At 31.1% G+C, this 21021-nt stretch overlaps 5 protein-coding genes across 5 annotated transcripts; 1 reads left to right on the forward strand and 4 right to left on the reverse strand.

Moving 5' to 3' along the window:
* Positions 1 to 289: 289 nt before the first annotated feature.
* Positions 290 to 2299, reverse strand: LOC146533526 (cytochrome c oxidase subunit 6C-like). Its single transcript, XM_085194055.1, has 2 exons — positions 1566 to 2299; positions 290 to 407 (listed from the first exon to the last, which is right to left on the reverse strand). Exons 1-2 carry the CDS (start codon positions 1784 to 1786, stop codon positions 320 to 322), a joined length of 309 nt encoding a protein of 102 aa, XP_085050181.1. The 5' UTR covers positions 1787 to 2299; the 3' UTR covers positions 290 to 319.
* Positions 2300 to 2312: 13 nt separating this feature from the next.
* Positions 2313 to 5893, forward strand: LOC146533527 (coiled-coil domain-containing protein 102A-like). Its single transcript, XM_085194054.1, has one exon. It carries the CDS (start codon positions 2313 to 2315, stop codon positions 3450 to 3452), a length of 1140 nt encoding a protein of 379 aa, XP_085050180.1. The 3' UTR covers positions 3453 to 5893.
* LOC146533528 (uncharacterized) lies at positions 5890 to 15407 on the reverse strand. Its single transcript, XM_085194053.1, has 8 exons — positions 15212 to 15407; positions 14983 to 15133; positions 14733 to 14826; positions 12599 to 12842; positions 11596 to 11727; positions 9717 to 9845; positions 9260 to 9365; positions 5890 to 8975 (listed from the first exon to the last, which is right to left on the reverse strand). The coding sequence occupies exons 1-8, from the start codon at positions 15216 to 15218 to the stop codon at positions 8327 to 8329; spliced, it is 1512 nt and encodes a 503-aa protein (XP_085050179.1). The 5' UTR covers positions 15219 to 15407; the 3' UTR covers positions 5890 to 8326.
* A 388-nt stretch (positions 15408 to 15795) lies between these two features.
* Positions 15796 to 18894, reverse strand: LOC146533529 (cytochrome c oxidase subunit 5B, mitochondrial-like). Its single transcript, XM_085194321.1, has 4 exons — positions 18735 to 18894; positions 17712 to 17885; positions 16657 to 16700; positions 15796 to 16061 (listed from the first exon to the last, which is right to left on the reverse strand). Exons 1-4 carry the CDS (start codon positions 18820 to 18822, stop codon positions 15999 to 16001), a joined length of 369 nt encoding a protein of 122 aa, XP_085050447.1. The 5' UTR covers positions 18823 to 18894; the 3' UTR covers positions 15796 to 15998.
* A 474-nt stretch (positions 18895 to 19368) lies between these two features.
* On the reverse strand, positions 19369 to 20928 carry LOC146533530 (uncharacterized). The gene is made up of 4 exons (XM_085194323.1): positions 20711 to 20928; positions 20306 to 20443; positions 19948 to 20112; positions 19369 to 19793 (listed from the first exon to the last, which is right to left on the reverse strand). Exons 1-3 carry the CDS (start codon positions 20834 to 20836, stop codon positions 20032 to 20034), a joined length of 345 nt encoding a protein of 114 aa, XP_085050449.1. The 5' UTR covers positions 20837 to 20928; the 3' UTR covers positions 19369 to 19793; positions 19948 to 20031.
* Between the last annotated feature and the right edge of the window lie 93 nt (positions 20929 to 21021).

Genomic DNA, 21021 nt, shown 5'->3' on the forward strand with positions numbered 1-21021 from the left:
TGGCTGCCGCCATGAAACGTGAGGACACGAATCACTTCCTGTTGATATAAAATTAATTAAGAATTAAATTAAAATTTCAACTTTGGATATAGAATAAAAATTGGAATAAAACTTTTTGCCTAAATTTTCTACAATTAATTAATCATATAAATTTAATTAACATTATAAATATTTTGTACAATATTACATATTTTAATAAATGTGTATTATATAATAATATTTAATAAAAATCAAAGGCGATTCACATAAAAAAATATTTATTATTATGTTTGTGATGACATAACAAATATGTCATTTTTTATTACATAAAATGGAGCAATTATTTGTTTTTTAGGGACTCCTTAGGTATTGATTGAAATAAGCCTTTTCTAGCCATTTCGTCTCCCCAATCTTCAAATTCTCCTCTCCTGCAAGATTATTTTATTAATAAAATAAAGAATTATATATTTTTTATAATTATATATTTATTCATTATTAAAATAAAGATTTTTTAAATTTTAAACCCAACATAAAATTCCAATTTGTTATTATATCTCTTCTTCGAGAACGGTATTAAATTTCTAATATCAATTTAATAATTAAAAAAAGTTTTTTTTATCTGTAGTTTTCAAACACCAGATAATAAAGATATTTAAATAACGTTTCTGTATAATACTTTCTAAATTATTTTATGGGCACTGCATTAGCAGCTTGTCTATTCAGCCCTTTCACTATAATTATTTGATATCTTTTCATCTATATTATCATCATCTTTTCTATTTAAAAAAAGACATCTTAAGGCCAAAAATGAATAATTGCCAATTATATTATTAATAATGTATAATATCGATAGTTAACTATCATGGTTACTCGATTCAAAATATCAATACACAGTGTCAAGCAAAAAGCATAAGCAATAAGCATTAAGCAAGCATCTATCAATTTTACAGAATTGAATAAGTTCAATAATCGTGAAATAATTTTATTTATAAAAAACACTACAATGGAAAAATATTGTAATAAATAAATATATAGTAATTGACATCGGCGTATAGCATTTAGATAATGCAATAAAAGCTATACTACAGGTGAGTGAAAAAATGTTTATGTGGGAGCACTACCGAGTTAATGTAAACAAATGTTAAAAGAAAATTCCTTTGCTTATTTATAATTATGTCTGTAGAACCTTCTAACAAATAAAAGAACTGTTAAACTTGGTTTTTGTTTAAATTTGTAAAAAGTAACAAACTTCTGTGATAAAATCATAAAAACCGTGATGTGTCTAAGAACCCGTTAAATTACTTGAAACATTATAGAAATAGAATGATTTGTAGAAAATTACTCTTAAAATGAATAATAAACTAATTGACTATTAGATAAAAATATTCTATAATATTTATAATAAACAATCTTTATAAATAGCGAAATCTAAGTGAGATATTTTACTCAAAATAAACTTATACTATGTTATATAATAAAAATAAAGTATTTATATCCAATAAGACACTACATGGCACAAAAAATACTAGATTGACAGAGTAAATAGTATTTTTCACTAATTGCATAATATTAACATTTGAACATACGCATAATATTCCTTATACTTGGCTTTCCTTGGGGCCCCGATAAAAAAGTACACACAAGCCCCAGATAAAATTGACACTATTATAGCCTGTGCTAAAACTTTCTTTGTTTGACTCCAATGAAGTCCTTTCATTACGGGTTTTGCAATGCAAGGTGGTGGAGGAGGTGGTGGTGGACATATTTGAGGGCAAGGTGCTGGAGGTTGAGGGGGACAACTAGCCATAATGCTGCAAACATTTAGATCTCAATATTAATAAACAAATTATAAAATTCATATTAGTTAAATTACTAATTAATTGTTGTATGTTAGGAATTCAGTTCTAGTGTTGTCTTTCAATTTCACTAGAATTTTGACTTTCAGTCAAAATATTCTAGCTGTTTTATAAAAAATATTATAAGCTATTAGCTTATAATATTTTTATATAAAATAAAATATTATTAAATATTAAAATATTATTTTTTATATTAAACTTTTAGCTTCATGGTAGATCCTGCAATAGAGCAGGGTAGGCAGTGGGTAAGTAGCAGTGTACTTTATTTACCACTTTTGTCTGAATTTTTGAGATATTGCTTGTTATCATTGAGTTAATAAAAATAATAAATAATTCATTGCCCTGAGTGGAAATCTCTTCCACAACCATTGTGCTAATAGTCTCATGCTGACCCACTTAAATGTAAAACTATATACTATTATTTTAATAACATTTTAGAATGCTAACTTTAAACTTTCAGTTGGTAAAAAAAAAACAATGGCCCAAAGCTCTCATGGAGGCAGTCACCGCCGCAGTCGTGACCATGATGCAACATCAATGCGGTACACCAATACTGACTGGGAGGCAAAAGAAGCTCTTTATCAAAGAGAACTGGATGAAGCCCGAGCTCGGGCGACACAGATGGAAAAGACTATGCGGTGGTGGTCAGACTGTACTGCAAACTGGAGAGAGAAGTGGAGCAAGGTACGTAACGAACGTAACAAAGCTAGGGAAGAAGCCAAACAGCTCAAAAATAAGGTTGATATACTTTCTAAAGAGTTAGCCACTTTGAGAACGGAAAAATGTGATTTTGAACAACAAGTTGTAGAACTGAAAAAAGATAATGAGAAACTACTAAGTATAGGCGAGAGTAGAATCGTGTCAGGTAATATTACAGGTGACGATGGAGTTGAGTTAAGAAGGAAAAATATCGGATATATAGCTTCAAATGAACCATCAATGCGGCAAAGGGCATCACTCGATTCTCACAAACTTTCCAATATAGATAATGCAAAGGCCAATGAAATAACTGAATTACGGTTACAATTGGACGAGTCTTGCAAAATTTTGCAAAGAGAAAAAGATAGGGAAGCCTTCTTACTGTCACAGATAGAGTCGTTAAAAACATACATTCATAATACAAAGTTGGATACACATAATGACAGGACAATGGGTTCCGATTCTAGTCACAGCGAAGTTGAGCGGTTACAAAATGAACTGCAAGATGAAATAGCAGCAAAACAGGTTCTAGAAGAGAAGATAGCAGAAAACAAGATGGAGATAGAACGACTGAAATCTGAGAATAATATACAGTGGAGTAAAAGGGAGCTATTGGAGACGGAAAACATCGCCATTTTGCGAGAGAATAAGAAATTGTATGGTCAAGTTTGTGAGTTAAGGGAGCAAATTCATAAATTAAATAGAATATCTGATGGTAGTGCATACGGCGTGCCATTCAATGATCACAATAGGTTGGACTCAAACGTATTATACGTTAGGAAGACCAGTATCAGTCCAAGGTCCCACGAGTCGAGCAATGGATCTTCAGAAGCTAATTTAGCTCACTGTGACGCCAAAACTAACACCTCGGGTGAAGATGATGAGCTAGCGATAGTTGAGAAAAACGAAAATAGTTAGAAAACTTACCTCTTAATTCAAATTAATCTAAAATAACGAAAAATATGATAATTAAATTTGACATACAATTGACAAGAAAAAAAAAGAAATCAGAGTAAGAAGTATTAATATACAATATGAATCAGTACAAACTTTAATATAATAAAGAGATCACAAAGTTATTATTATACTGAAAAAGGCAACATTTCACAAGTTTATTCCTTGTTTATTTGAATTGAGAAAATAATAGATTATGGCAGATATTACAAAAGATATTGGAATGTTTTTATGTGGTTATTTTTTTTACAATGAATTTTCGAGAAAGAAAAATTCCCAAAGTATTAAATCATGACGAATTTAAAAATACAAAATAGGTAATGGGTAAACTTTCAAATACATATTTAAATGGCCTAAACTCTGATATGTAAATGAATATTAGGTAGAAGCATAGTAAATAATGAGTGTTACAGAATTACAAATAATATGTTGTTAGATTATTGTTAATAATCAACCATTATTTGCGAAATTTACGACTTTCCTCGTAATAGATAGGAGGCAGAGAGGACCTAGTGATATATAACTAGGTGTGTTATAACACAGGTCCATATTTATAAATTGCGCTCAACTCTTAAGAGATCTTGAGATGTTATGAATGAAAACAATTTAAACTTTGAATTTTGAGTAGTGGAGTTCAATGCTGTGCGTCAAATGGCAGAGCAGGGGAGTCCCCCGGGTAGCCTAATGTTAAAATACTCGGTTTTTTGTTTTGAAAGTCGGGAACAGATGTAAAATACATGATGTACATGATGTACAGATGTACATGAAAATAAAATAAATATTACGGAAGGCCATTTATGTACAACCATTATTAATTAAAAAAGATAAATATAATTTAACTAAAAATCAGTAATAACAATAATCTAGTAACAAAAATTATATAAAATTTGTTAGTGGTTGTTAACAATTGTGATAGTTTAGTTTTAATATTCTTATATTATGTATGTAGCAGTAGAGTCGAAAGCTCATTTATCAAATTGTTAGTACGCCCTATTTTTTTCTGTAAAACATAATAATATGACAGGCAATGTAAAAATAGTTGTTTTATGCTATATAGTAATACTATAAAGCTGCAGAGTTTGTTTGGTTGAATGTGCTAATCTCAAGATGTAATGGTTTGAATTTTTGTAACCTATCCAATTTATGCACAGATAAGCAAGTTATACCTAGGAGTGTTTTACATTGTCTGGTGTATTTGCAGATTCATATAAAAAACGTATTCGTCCTTACCTTTATAGATTAGAGTAAATTAAAGTAACAGGTGTAGATAAGTAAGTAAAAGATTCCCTTATAAATATATTTAATTAAACAAAATCTTAAAATAAGAAACAATGGATTTGTTGTAGTTTGATAATATTTTAGGTTTCTTCATTATATTAGTAACAAAAAAATTCAAAAAATAAACAAATAATATTACAAAATATCTTAGTCTTCAAACTCTGTGTATGTTTTTCTTAAATTTCCTTATATTAAAGACTTGTTTGTATTATTTTATATACATTTATCTTAAATCTAACTAGTCAAAAACAAATCCTTTTTCTAATTTTTGACGTCTTTATCTGTATTAAATTATTATAAAGTATACAATATTTAAATTGAAATCTCGATAAATCATATTGTTAACTAAATGTTAAAACTCATTTACTAAATTATGTTATTGCTGCCTTTTTTTATTCATATTATTATTTAGTTCCAACTAATAAAATTTATTCAGTCACTTTTGGTATTATATAGGTATATATAATTGTATTAAATATATGTGTATAGTTAAAGCTTATTGTTACTACACTTCATTTTTCAAATTCATTATTTATTCAAATAATTTAATTGGCCGTTATGGAATAAATTATATTTTTGTAATAATAAAAAAACCGGATTTTTCGTATCTGAGATCAGCTTTAGTATAAAAGTCTTTGTTTATATGTTATACAAAATGATGTATAGTTAGAACCTGGCCTAATGAATTGTCTAACTCAGATATGACTATAATATTATTTCACATATTATTTTATGTTAATTCCACTATTTATTTTGCTTCACTTGCCTTGTTTAGTATTAAATTTGTATCAAGAATGTGTAATTAACACTTGAATGCTTCTCAGCCCAATTTATAATGCCAGTGTTGCCATGATTATTGTATAATTAATACGAAAAAAAAACACGAGTAATATATATATATATATATATTAATTAAGTCCATCAGAATTGTCATTTTAAGTATTCATATATTTACTACAAATATTTTTTTGTTAGAATAAAATGGCCTTTAATGCTCTGTTTATATATAAATTAAATAGTCTGTATATTTTACAATTTAGAAATACTAAAATTATGTTTATTATTAAAAATTTAACTGTATAAAAGACGATAGAGATAATGTTGCTATAAATAAAAAAACATGTGTACTGAAATAATTTATTTTATGTTTCCACGTTTCGTTATTTAACATAATTTTTAGACTATACAGTTATAATTATAATAATATTTTTAATTTTACTTTTAGCGATTACTGTGCGTGAGATGGTTATGTGTTGATCCCTACCTGAATTAATAATAATAATGATTCTTTTCATTTTTTCATTTTGGTAAGACCAGTGGCGTAGTGAGGGGGCCAAGGGTCATCATGCCCCGGGCGCCGCTCATAAAGGGGCGCTAAATAGTCCGCAAAACTAGGATAGGCCCGTCCGCCTAAGTGTAACCATCTTACCTCGGCACGAGTCTTCCTGGAGTCTTCAAAAGTTGTTAGTATTTCTTTGGAAATATATCAGCAAGTTTGCCTGCGCTGCCGCGCTGTGACGCTTCCTTCCTTCAGGCGATTATTCAGGCGACTGATACTGACCGTCCCGCCCGCTAGACACGAGGCGATCTCCCGGACACCGGAGGCGTGCGCTACTGGCGCTTCGGGCGCCGAGTCGATAGTGATGCCCGCCACCCCCGCTCGTAGCTCCCCACGCTTCACGTATGAGACGCCGTAACCGCAACGCTGTAGACCTGCCTCCAGGGAACCAACCCGCCACCGCCACTTTCGTGTAGTCTTAGTGTGGAATATAGTCACAAGCAGGCTTAAGAAAGTCTTTGACTCAAAATAGGGTGAATCCAGTATCGTCTTTGCTTTCGATGACGACGTAGTAGTTTGCGGTATAAAAATCAAAGCAAATAGCCTCCTCCATGTTCTTTCTCGTTGAAGCATTCTCGATGAATGTATACACTAGAATGCCGTGCGCAAGCCGCCGTCATGTGAACAGGTGACCGGCGCGGCCATGTGAACGTTGGTTAATAGTGCAAGAAGTTAAAAAATAATAATAATTAAAAATTAAATGAACCTTTAAAGGGTATGGGAGAGGTTACAATCCCCAAATAAATTAATAAAAAGTAAATTTAGTGGTTATATGACATAAGATGTGAGAAACTACTATAAACTTATAAAGTAGAAAATATTTGTGAAATGATCAATAACTAGTTAACTGAGTACTAGTTATACAACAAGGACGATAAATGATTTGACTTAAAATGTTCCCGGATTGACTAATCTAATTTTATGTGAATCAGATATTTACATTTTTTTTTTAAATATGAAATTTATTATTTACTTATATATTTTTTTAAATCTAAGTTCCTTATCATATTATTATGATTTTACTTTATGTTAAATGAATGTTTGAGTTATTGTGAATTATTTTGTGAAAGGATTTTGGAAAAAAATGATTTTAAACGAAAATATAAATTTGGCGATGTAATAAAATAAACTGATATATAATTTAATAAATGCATATGGTAATATTATTAAATATTGTAAGATATAAAATATAATTTTCAAATTTAAAATGTTTCAAAAATGTATCAAATATTATGTTGAAATGTTATTTTTATAAAATAAAACTTATATTATTTTGTTAAAAAAAAATAGAATAACATTCTCGATCGCCTCAGGAGTCCCCCAGGGCAGTATACTGTCCCCGGCCTTGTATATCTTGTACACGGATGACATCCCGGTGCAGCAGGACACCCTCCAGGCGCTCTACGCCGATGACGTCGCGCGTCGACGTCGTCGCGTTGGTCACGAAGTCTCTGATCCCCGCACATGCCGCGAAGAAGCACGTGAAAAAGTACAACGTGGCCTCGACCTGCTGCCGGAATGATTGGCGGAGTGGAGGCTCGCTATAAATCGCGAAAACTAAGCAATCTGCTTCGGGCATCACATGCGACAGCGTCCTCCGCTGACCCTCCAAGGCCAGCTAGTCGCCATACACAGGAAGATGAATATGGTGGCGCACGTCAAGAAGTCCACCTGATCCGCGGAGTCGGCCCACCAAATGACGCATCCATCGTAATGGGTGCAGCTAGATACCTCAGCCATAGGGCTAACGCTCTGATACTGATTCCCAGCGCCTCGGCGCTGGATGAAAGAAAATTCCGTTCCGCAAAATTATTTAAACATACATATAAGAATATATTGTGTTCGCCTAGGGGGCCCTGTAAAAGTATTATGCCCTGGGCGCGAGTTAAGCTCGCTACGCCACTGGGCAAAACAATTCTCAGCGTTGAGTTACGCTATTCAACACGTAATATCTCAAATTCCAGAATCGGAATTTCGTCTTGACACTAGGTACTTTTTCTACCCTGCTATGTGGAAAAAATTTGAACTAATCGCAGTCTTGAATGCTGATGATACTTAATACTTGAGATCATATTTCTAACATACTTCTTATGTTGTAGGTCGTAACATTTTCATAATACATAATTTATGATTAATAATTACAATTTGGTTATTACTTTAAGAAAGCAATCTTTTCCATAATTTATTAGTAGGTACTCTGTGGGTTAAATAATTTTATCTATTATTTTGATTTTTGTTTTAAGTTTACTTTACATTCGGTTTCCTCTTTAAAATTAGCGACTTGCAACATTCCCATTCTCTTAAACTTAGATTTTATTTTGTTCCGTTTGCAATCTTGCTTCTCTTTCTTCATCACGAGGGGTTTAGATTCAATTATGGGTATATCTCTTCGAGACTTTTTATTGACTTTCAATAAATCTATGGCGGCTTTGGTTTGCACATGTTCCATTTCCCTAACCTCTTCACTAGTGAATATTTGTTCAATTTTATCAACATCACTGGCACTATCACTTATTCCTTCATCATTATTAGAGTTAGGTGCCTTATTATCTATAAATTCAATTTGTATGTTATTATCTGTATTTATTACTAGTTCATTGGTTGGTATTGCTTCTAAATTAATATTGACGGTCTGTTCATTGTTACCTTTATCGTTAACTTTATCAAAATTGTCCAAATTTAATTCATCTCCACTATCATTTGATTGAGAATTTCTTTTAATTTTTTGTCTTTTATTGTTACCTTTTCGCATTTGTGCTTTTCGTGTTTTAAGTGACTTTGTGACTGGTTTGGTCGGAGTAACTCTTTTCACTTTGTGTGCAGGTTGTTTAAGATCGCTTTTTGGTATGGGTGAAGATTGTAATGCGTCCCTGTAAATAAAATTATTAATAAAAGAAATATATGAAATATGTATGAAAACTTTAATGTAACGGGACCGGAATCTGCGCCTCCATCTTCGAAAACTAAATACTAATATGTTCAAAATGGCATACACCAGGTATCTTTTGTGTCCTAGTATCATAAGTAAGAAAAAATTAAACGCGTAATATCTCAAATTTGGAAGTAAAGTGGAAAACCGAGTGTAACACTAACACTACTCTCTCCTTGCTATTTGCCAGATATAGCTTTAAAGCTAAAAAAATAAAAAAATTACCTGTCGCTAACCACTCTTAAATGTTTCATGGAATTGACGGTATTACTCATGGCCTTTTGTTTTATTGTTTGTACACTGTTGAAATGATCATATTTTTCTTCATTATCTAAAAAGATAAAAAAATCCTGTCATTGCAATATTCAAAAACATGTGTAAAGAACAAAATATATACATGTATTGGCAAAGTGTAATAATTGATATAAGTTGATAAAACAATATTTTTAAATAATAATTTAGGGAAAAAATAAATATACAATATTTTTTCGGGGAGTGATATGTTTGAATTATTTTCATTTTTCTGCGTGGCGTTAGGTTCCGCAGAGTCAAAAAATTAAGCAGAGATACAAACTATATATATATATATATATATATATATATATATATATATATATATATATATAAGGGGATAATGAAAAAGGGTGATATGGGAGATAATACTAGAAAACAAATAATATACCATCATTATCATCACTGCTATCCGTGTCTTCATCCACTAATCCATTGATAACTTTCTTTAGAGTTGTGTTTAGTTCGTTTGACAAATTCTCGTTGATGTATTCAAAACTCGGATCCGATTTACCGTCTCCTGTAAGAGTCATATTTATTTATAAAAAATCACGTCCTTAAGTCGGACGGCATCTGATTGTTAACGCGAGGGGTCTCTGCGCCACGACTGGCCATGCGAAGCGTGCGACTGTAAACGCGACAGGTTATGGACCCATTTATATAAATATTTAATATTTTCATTTCCACTCTGTAGTAAAGGAGGCAAAGCGCGGCGTTGAGTTGCGCCTCTCATGTAATGTTTCGAATTAGAGTAGAAAGTGGAGAACATTCAACAGAAGTGCGGGGGAAGGAATTTCATGTATATCCTTTAAAAAAAATTTTGAACATTATTATATCTAGAAAAAAAGCAGATTTTCATGACATTCATGGGGGTGGAATATTATGGCAGTTAAAGTAGTATGGTAGTTTATTATATATCGATATTAAATAATTCGACATACCAACATTTTATATGTAATAATATATTATTTACTAGCGGCCTGCCAGCGGTTTCGCCCGCTTGACCTACATAATTTTTTATTTAATAAACAAAATTGACTGTCATATGTGTTGATGTCAATGACTAATTTAATTTACTCGTTCAGAAACAGCCTTAAATGTATCATATGTATGTTATTGATTTGGATAAGGACTTATAATATTGTTTGTAAAATAACTGTAACGATTGCATATTACAAAAAAAATACCCAAATCGAATCGAATAATCCAATATCGAATCTTGAATCGAAAATATTTAATTGAGAACCTCCTTGTTTTAAAAGTCGGTTAAAAATACAGATTTATCACAAACAAATACAGAGTTGTTATAAGTATAGATATGGATTGCTTTATATTTGCAGGCAAATTCATGCCTTGAGTTCATTCAAATGACGATAACTTTTTTTAATGAACCGATTTTGATAAAACAAACTTTAGATGTTGAGTTGAGTTAAAACAAAGCCATTGGTGAAAGTTTGAAGTAAATCGGTTCAGTACTTTCGAAGATTAGCGTGATCATACATACGGACAGGCAGACAAGAAATTTAAAAAAATATATTTTGTTTTCTATTACTCTTTTTAAGCGTCCCTCTATCCACTTAGGTCAAAAATATACGGGCCCACTAGTATATAATAAAACAGTAAATATTTTTACTGTTTTATTATATACTAGTGGGCCCGTGCATGGCTACGCCCGCTTGAAATAGAAATATTAATAAAGAAATTGAAAACTAAAGATACAATCAATTCAGTAAAACAGTTGTATAAAATAACTTTTACGGCAATTAGCAAATTTGTCGAACTATATACTTTAAATTGACATTACTTTTTTATTTATGAACCGATTGTAATAAAATAAACCCTATATGTTTTCGGAAGCTTGCCAGAATCCAATAGTAAAAACCGCATCTAAATCGGTTCGGTTCTGAGATTAGCGATAACAAATGCACAGACAAATGGACCTACAGACAAAAATTTAAAAAATCATTGTTTTAGGTTCTATTACGTTAATAAAGGTTCCCAATAACATTTTTTTTAAATATCTTCCAAGTACAGAGACCGACCCTCTTACGATTTTATTGTAAGTATAGATATAGATTAATTAAAATTATATATATATAGATTAATTGCTATTATTAAAAATTTTCATGGATCAATTATGTCATAGAGCAACTAGAGAGAAAATCATTTACTTTACGACAAATTATTATTCTTGTAAGAAATCGAAATATATTTTAATTGTATATATTTATGCTTTGCTCTGTTTGTTGATTTAAAATATCAATACTTACCAATAACTGACCTCTTAGCCCTTATATATTGTCTGGTAACTGCACCCAGGTCTCTGATGATATCGAGTTCTTCATTCTGCCTAAAGAACACGCCCTTGGGACGCACTCCTAATTTATCTATACTTGTATATCCTAAAACATTTTGAATTCTAATAAAAATATACTTTTATTTTATTTTAAAAAGCTAGTGAAAATCTTTCCCGCAATTCTGACACCATAAAAAGCCCTCGTCGCCAAGTAAGTCATACGTTCTGTAGCTACAGCAATTTTTTTTATTAAAATCAAAAAATCAGCTTCACGCTGTATCCCGCACACAGCAGGGTAGGCAGAGGGAACCTAGTTTTAAGACACTCCGTTCCCCACTTTCTCCACAACCGTAGCGTTGCAGTTACACCCTTGTGCCGCTGCGCGACGACGGCATCAAATTTTTTATTAACGGTTTGTAATATCCTTTCATGAATTTTATTGGAAGAAAAATAAATTTTATTATATCACTCAGTCTCTGACGTTTAATTTTTGAACATAGTATGGAGTGAATAAAAATAGGTAGAGGCACAGAGTGTGACTGAAATTACGATGGTTGTGGGTTAGATTCCTACTTGGGGAGCATGAAATATTTTATTTCCTCGCTGCGCTAACCAGGCAGATATTGGAACAAAAGAATGAAGTGGGAACTATGTTTACTAAAGAAGGAAGATACGAAATGGATGTGGACAGGGCTAACGGTGCCTTAGCTGCATTGATAAAGTGGCGAAACGTCAGCACAGCTGCGCTTTTGGCCGTACACGACGCAGTGTTGGTACCGACGCTGTTATACGGCAGCGAAACTTGGGTACTACTTGGTTATTAAGAAGAATGAAAGAAAGATGAATGCTGTGGAGATGCGATAGGGTATAGGGTATATAGGATAGCTCTTCGTAGGGTTACAAAAATATGTAATAAATCCAGCTAAAATTGTTTCATTTACTACAAACAAAAATCAGGAAAACAAACTGCATATCACCTTCTAAATATTTCCTAAAAACAGGTTCAAACCCTCTTTCCCTCTCTGCAGCATGATACTGACTGGACGTTATCAATACGTCTCCTAATATGTATAATACATCTAATCTTCTTTCTCTACGCGCTACCACTTGAATTCTATTGATAGAAGTTAAATCATCTGGTATTATGCGAAGGCATGCGTAACCGGGGTATGGTTGTAGTTGTATCAAGGCGTAAACTAGGAAAAGACCTGCTATGGATTCCTGAAAGTGTTGATATAATATTATAAATGTGAAAGTTAGTGACTCACTTTCATGCAAAAACAACTGAACAGATTTAGGTGAAACTTTACAGTAATATATTTATACATCAGAATTAGGTACACGTAGGCTTAATTATTTATGTAAAGGTTTTGTATGATTTGCTAGAATTTATCCATTAAAAAAACAATTTTTACTTGTGTATAATATGGATACACTTAAGTATATTATTACGACAATTTCCATACATTGAATTTCCATACATGGAATTTTCCATCAAAAATTTGAATGTAGTAGTGTATTGAATATGCTTGTGGCTAGCATCTTTGTAGGGAGATTTTTAAATTTCGCTACCACAAGATCATTGCTTAGAATTATCATTTGGCGGGAGAGAATGCTATTTATTAAATATTTTCTAAATTTTTAGTGTTATTGACACTAAGGAATAAAAATACTTTTTAAAAAACATAAAAATTTTAACGGGCGGTACCAAGAGTTTCACGGATTTTAAACGAGTTTCCCGTTACCTGTGGTAGAGTGTGGTGCATGAGATGTTCTCAACAATTAAATGAGAGTGTCATGCGTGCATACTATAGGGCAACTGAGGGAGGAGTCTATGTTTCAAGAGCCTGAACTAAAATTGACCGTTACTGCACAGCGACTGTTGGATAGGGTGCGGATCATTCAGCGTCGCCATATGCTGGATGGGTCCGTATTGGATAGGCTACGCTTGTGTTTTCAGTAAGTCAAAACTACCAATAACAACATGTGTGATAATCAGTCACAGTGCCAGCATGCCAACATTGAGACGTAAGGTAATATTGAGTTGTCTTTGAGTGCCCAGGATGATGAGCGATTGAGAAGATGCTATTTTGGAGTATGGTTCTATACCAATAAATCTCAGGCCAAAATTACCTCCTTTGCCTATGCATACACATAACTTCATCAATACTTGCCAAGTCATTTTAACTAACGTACTGATCTTTCTGATACGCTGAATGCGTCAGTATCAGTAACTCACTACACTGTAGCAGTATGTCGTGTTGCTGATGTACAATTCCCAAATAAAGGGGGCACTAAGGGGTTTATTGTATTTTACTAACATTTATGGATCATGGGTTGTTCAATTTATAAACATTTTTATTTATTTTATTTAAGGCATCAAAGCATACAGTTACAGCATGGCAGTGTGATACTGAAAAGCGTATAAAATTGACTAGAAACCTCATTAGTAAGCTAATTAGTTTCATGTCGGGTAGTTATCGATGGATGGTTATGCGATTTGTGACGGAAGCATTAGCTGGACCAACCGTATTGACATCCGGAAGCACAAACACTATGCATTGGCAAAACATATTAGAAGATATAGAGAACAGTTGGTTTCGATACAATCAAAATAGTAACTTTAAAAAAACCAAGCCAACCAGAGTGTATACAGCAAAATGGAACATTCTGAGGATAGTGTAGTTAATTGTGAGATCTAGAATCCAGATGCTATTGATGGCTTTTCGCATTGTATATTGTGGGCTCCAGTTGACAACACTGAGGGTAAAGAGTTTAACAATGTTGCAAAAAATTGTGACAATATAATACCAATGAGATCGAAAAAATAAGCGTAATTAATGTGAGGTGTGCAATCCACTCTGTTAATAACTGGAAATGTCCTAGGCTAGACAAGTCGCAAGTGTGCAGTTTAATATTGAAAAGCCTTGACCAATATCTTAAGCGGTTATTGGTTGCTTATCTGTTAGATCAAGAACTGGATTCAGGAGGCAGTTTTACTTGATGTGGTGCATATGGTGATGAGGTTCCACTCTCTGGAGCCCTAGCCAATCCAATGGCTTGGACCAAATACTACACTGTAATTCTATAATATTTTTATTTGGTTCTTACCTCTATATTATTTGTATCTTTAACCATATAATGTTTAGCTATTTGTATTACTTCCTCAGTTAATTCAGCTATTTCTAGACCAGAAGTTCTCCCCCTATTGTAGTGTATAGAATGAAAAAACATTACAATTTTTTATTAAGATTGCATAAAAAATCAACACAGAAAATTTAAAAAAAGGTCATAAGTTTTTTTGTAATTTATAGAACTTATAGAATATATAAATTTAATAGGTGAAAATTTAATGACTTACATGTAAATCAAACCAAAGTTAAAATCTTTCCAAAAATTGCAAAAGGTCTGGTAGTCTAAAGTCTGCAGCTGTAAGCATTTATGTATAAGTTCGTCACAATCATTTTCAAATCCATCAGCTATATGTACTTTGAAAATATGATGAGAGTAGCCTAAAATAAATTTTTGTTTTACAAAAGTTATCAGAGACTATATTTATTACATAAAATTAACTTTTTTTAGAAACTTACGAGACATGTTTAGTAGTGAAGAATTTTATTAACCCTTAGTGTTAAAATGTAGAACCTTGTGATTATTATGAAAAAGCATGGATAATTTTAATTATATTGATTTGTTAAATGTACAACAATAAAATAATAATATTAACGTCTTTTCATTCACGGCATTATATACGTTCCTTGATTCACGGACAACTAAATGTCAAAACTCAAATGGCAATAATACAGTATGACGATTGACAGTAATACTACGTTATAAAACCAAAATCTATTCAATTTTAATCGTTTTTTATTTTAACATATAATATTTAAAAGTATATTTTTTTTATTCTAGTAAAATTGAGAACCTTTTAAGCAAATATTTTATTAATATTCTGTATATAACAAATCATATTATAAATAAATGTATCAGTATAATATACAGGAATAATTGGGTTCATATATTAAATACCTTAAATGATATTCAAAAAATATGTATAGATTTGAGAGATCATATAAAATAAGAATTTGTAAACATTTTTAAAATTCCCGGTTTCTCATCACTCATTAGATAAGGAAACTATAAAATTATTTCAGAACTTTAAATAAAACACAGATCACGATTTAATTATTTATTTATTATCTACATAAAATAAATCCCGTTAACAAAACAACACTGCAGGTAACCAATGAAACACTGTTAAAGGCTTACAATTATTTAATTACGATTTTCCTTAAACACTTCCTGCTCGCAGGAACATTGGAATCGATAGCGTTATGCAGTAATGACTACTAACAGATAAACTAAATAGGACAGCGTTTATAGGGGCGTCTTCTCGATTAGTTTGTACCAGTGTCCGCATTCACAGCGTCGGGGATGATCCTGTTGAAAAAGAAAACATATTTAACAATTTCCACTTTAAATTTTTTTTTTCACTTCACGTGGTATCTCGTAATAAAGCAAGACAGGCGGCAGAGGGAATCTAGCGTTAAGACATTATTCCCTACTCTCCGCTTAATTTTCGAGTTGGGAGTTGAGTGGCAGAATTCAACCACACTTTAATCTTTAAGGGAGTGAGGAAAATGAAAACAATACATTTTCCGAATTGAGTATTGAATCCAAGCACCGTTGCGCTTATAGTTGGACACTGTGTCACTATGCTACAATATTATGAAAATATTTTCCTTGTTCATGATCAGAATACGTCATTTATTTATTACTCAAATATAAAATGGCTGCTTTAGATTATTATGTCTTTAAGTTCCTGTATAACCTATTTATACAAAAGTAATGGAGCAAAGTACGTCGTTTTATTCTGCAACACTACACAAAATGCCTCCAGAATTCGATGGAAAGAGTGGAGTGGAGTGTCTTAACACTAGATTCCCAGATTCTCTATACTGATTCTGCTATATTTGGGATACATCATATAATTATTTTATGTACCAGCAAAAATATATTTAGCTTAAAAAAATACCTTGTGTACCCAAAGCCAATTGACTGCTGTGGCATGCTCTTCACCTGTAAACACAGAATACTTTAAAAATCAGTAAATTCTGATCGCTATACAGACATGTTACGTAACTTTTTTCTTCCCACAACTGCATAATTTTGAAGCCTGCAACAGCAGGACCTGGTTTCAACAAGACGGCGCGACATCTCATACATCCAATGAGTCACTGATCAATCAGATGCCAATGATATCACGTCGAGGGGACATTCCGTGGCTTCCTCGGAACCCACTTCTCACGTCACTGGATTTTTTCTCTGGGGGTACCTCAAGAGCCGCGTTTATGCCAAAAAACCGACGACAATTGCCCAGCTCAAGAAAAACATTTGCGAGGAAATGTCCACTATCCCACGAGCGATGTGCCAGCAAGTTTTTACGAATTTGAAGTTCAGATTCGAGGAGTATGTACGTTTGGATTGATGGATGGAAGATTATCTTTCCTAAGCCTTATAATTTTTTTCTATGATTTTTTTAAACTTTGCATAACTTAATGGCCCACCTGTATTTGCAGGCAAACTCATGCTGTGAGTTCATTCAGATTTTGATGAAACAAACTTTAGATGTTAAGCCGAGTTAAAACAAAGCAATTAGTGAAAGGTTTAAGTAAATCAGTTCAGTATTTTTCGGATATAAATGTGACATAATACATACAGACAGACAAGAAATTAAAAAAATAAACATACTTTGCTTTCTATTATTATTTTTAAGTGCCCCTCTATCCATTTCAGTCAAAAATACTAAATGTACAGACAAAATATTTTTACTGTTTTATTATATATACAGATGGAGGCTGTAGTGACTCAGTTGGACAGCATCTAACCATTTGGTAGTTGGGGATTCAACAAGGAGGAATAAATTATTTTTGTTTCCATGTTCTAGTAAAACAGAACAGCATTGATTTCTTTCACTCAACACACATTGTATCACATTGAGACCAAAAGTGGCCTGCTGTTATATGTGAAAGCCTGTTTACCAAGTACCGTGTATGTATTTACAGTGAAGCTGATCCCTTCATTACTTACATATACAACCTACTATACGGGCATCAAAGCATGATGGTACTAGTGTGGGGTTCTCGCGAGTACCAGCAGCTTTCTTTAATACCTTCATGTTGAAAGGATCATCATTGCCAGCTTGCATGGCTAACAGTTCCTTCTTTTCCAAACCAGTTGCATGTTCCAGGGGATCTGACATCACTGTTAAATAATATAAATAATATTAAAAGTTTAAAATAACATAATTTAAAGGTATTATTTAAGTCAAAAATAATATAGACGAAAAATGTCAGTAGTGTCATCAGTTTTTTTTAATAATAAAAAAAAACATTATTGGTTTTGAAGTATCGGATTTTAAGTAAGAATGGTATCATAGCAGTAAAATTTTGGTAACATAATATGTTTAATGATTCATAATTCACCTGTTTCATTTTATTTGAGAAACAACTTAGTTACCATTTTTTCATAAAAATAATGAATTAAATATTTTCATAACATTTATTAATTAGTTATAAATTACAGTTACTTGTTAAAACAAAGTTATTTATTAAGAAAATATTTCTGTAATATGTCTGTATATAAGACTCTTTTTATACATTTATACAAAAAAAGGAACCAAGTAAATGTACATTTTTATCAAAATATACTGATATGGATAAGATATTTTATAACCTAAAACCTTCTTTAAGTAAATCATAAATATATGATAAATGACACAGATTTTAGAGTGTCTCAAGATAGTAATACAAATTTAAACGTACTACTGGTTTATTATTCGGTTATCCATAAGTATGTCATATGTTTTTAATTTATTTAATCAATAAATGTGTCTTTTATATTGACATTCAAAGTCGCAGGAGAGATTATTGTTATGACATTTTTTATATTTGAAAGAAAATGCTTATAGTATAGAAGGATAGTTTTAAATATTTTAATATAGTATAATAAGTTTATTAAGGCACTTAGGGAAAATTTAAGATTCTTTTGACATTACGTAACGAAACAATGACAGATAAGGCAAGGTATTTAAATTATATATATATTTCTTACTTTTGTCTGCGAATCCCCTTCGGGCAGTAGATAAAAGAGCACTTTTAAAGGCATTTGCCCGGATAATTTGCCTGCACAAGGAAGCCATTTCACTTTTCTCACTAGACCGCTTCTCACGATAGCAAGTGGGGTTTGAGAGATTGTGAGTGTTGTTATATGAAATAAAATTTCATGAAACATCGATGAATACCGGTTTTTTCCAAAGACTGGTGGTTTATTAAACATAATGTTAAATTATGTTGGAAATTATAAAATTAGCAAAATGTATATTAATTAAATTATTATTTACTAAATAACGTGAAATATAAATTTACGAGGTGATTGGTAGATAGACAAACTGATATAAATGATAGAATAAGATCAACCTGTGATAATGCCCAGTCATATTCACGATATAAGTAATTTTTCTTTTTTGTTTTCCTAATGACTTCCATATTAAAGTACACTTATATTTAGTTCGTAGCAGCCTTATTTAACAGTCAGATTATTTTGAAAAAAGATTATTTTCAATGAGTATTAAATAAAAATCTTAGATTTCTTTTCAAGTTTTTATTCCCGTTAAAACAGATTGAGCAATACATATACATAACAATATATTGTGATATAATATATTAACAGAATTAATAACTACAACTTTAAAACTGTAATAACCTTTATTTTGATAATATTATATTATTTTTTTATGGATTTTTATAATTATATTCATTACAAACATTTTTATTTCAATATAATCAAAAATTATGTATATTACAAAAAACTACTATAATTGCTGTATGTACAGTGCCACTATTTTATCTAAAAGTTTGTAAGTTTCAAAAATCACATTATTTTGATTAGGTGCGTATAAGTAAACATTAAGTGTCATATAAATATTACCAAGAAGACTGTATACGATTAACAATAACGTAAGAAAAGCGAAATTTGTTTTAAATACGATATAGAATTTATAATTTTAATATAATGTATTGTTTGTCATCACCATTTTAAATACTTTTCTTGGTACTTTGTTGTTATTTTTTTAAAAATGGTTTCACTTTTAGCCATCATCGTTGTTAACGCCTGAAAAATAAAAGAGAGACTTATGTTAAATTGACATAGTGATGCTAATAATTGATTAAAAAAAATTGCGACAGATTTACCGTAATTATTAGGTTGTAATAACAATATGTTAAATTATCTGTAAATAAGTATTGTTATAGTTGCGAAAACTTACTAGTATTGTAAATTTTATTTTCCGACGAACTTTATGTATTTTTTTAACGCATAATATAAACGATGATATCACACTTGAAGGAAATCAATTTCTCGTTCGACCACTTCTTTGTATGAAGCAACCTTTGAAAGAATTTAATCGCACGTCTATTTCACCTTCTTCAAGCTGCAATTATCGAAATCATTGATTGATACATATAATTGTACTGAATATCAAAATTGCTGCAATTAAATCTATGATTTATTTATTTGTTTTACATTTTCAAGTAAATTATTCAATTCTCTGCAATGTGTTAGAAACTGAGTAATGTTATTTTAAAATATGATAATAATAGTTAGATATTTTAGTAGATTTCTACCGGGTCTGATTGATATATTTCTCTATAACATGATGGAGATACACATTCTCGGATACATCGAGTTTGAGCGAGGCCGTTGATTTGATTGCATGCACTGCTTTGTTCGCATGCAGTTTCATATTCACGAAAAGTCATTTCCTGAAAATACTTTGAATTAATGCTAAGTAAATGTAACTCCTGGTTTATCTCCATAACTTTTTTCCAAAAATCTTACTACTAAAATAAACTTTAACAAGAACGATATTTTTGTTATATTCAGTTAAAATGTAAATTTTGATTTACTGTACAATAGTAAATATATAAGAAGTAATAAATATGTTTAAATTGTATATTTAAAATACATAAAGCGATGTAATTGGTGCGTAAATTAATAGTTTCCTCGTAGTTTGAGTTTATTTTACGTACATTTTTAGGTGAATCCTTATATTGATATTCCTTAAAAGTAAATGTAACTCCTGTTTTATCTCCATTACATTTTTCCAAAAATCCTATCACTAAAATAAAGTTTAACAAGAATGATATTAATGTCATTTTTATTTATACTTTGTTATTTATGTTACAATAAAGTAATACAATAAAGTGTTTGAAAATCGATAATTACTTGTTGGTTTATTGTTCATAGTCTGCGCATGTCACTAAAAGACTATACAAATAGTATTGCTACCAAGAAAATATTTTATAATATATTTTGATATTATAAAATGTCCAATCCAAAC

Source organism: Heliconius melpomene, chromosome 12 (assembly GCF_056956725.1).
Source record: "Heliconius melpomene rosina isolate 202511_hmr_F chromosome 12, ASM5695672v1, whole genome shotgun sequence".
Classification (NCBI taxonomy): Eukaryota; Metazoa; Arthropoda; class Insecta; order Lepidoptera; family Nymphalidae; genus Heliconius; species Heliconius melpomene.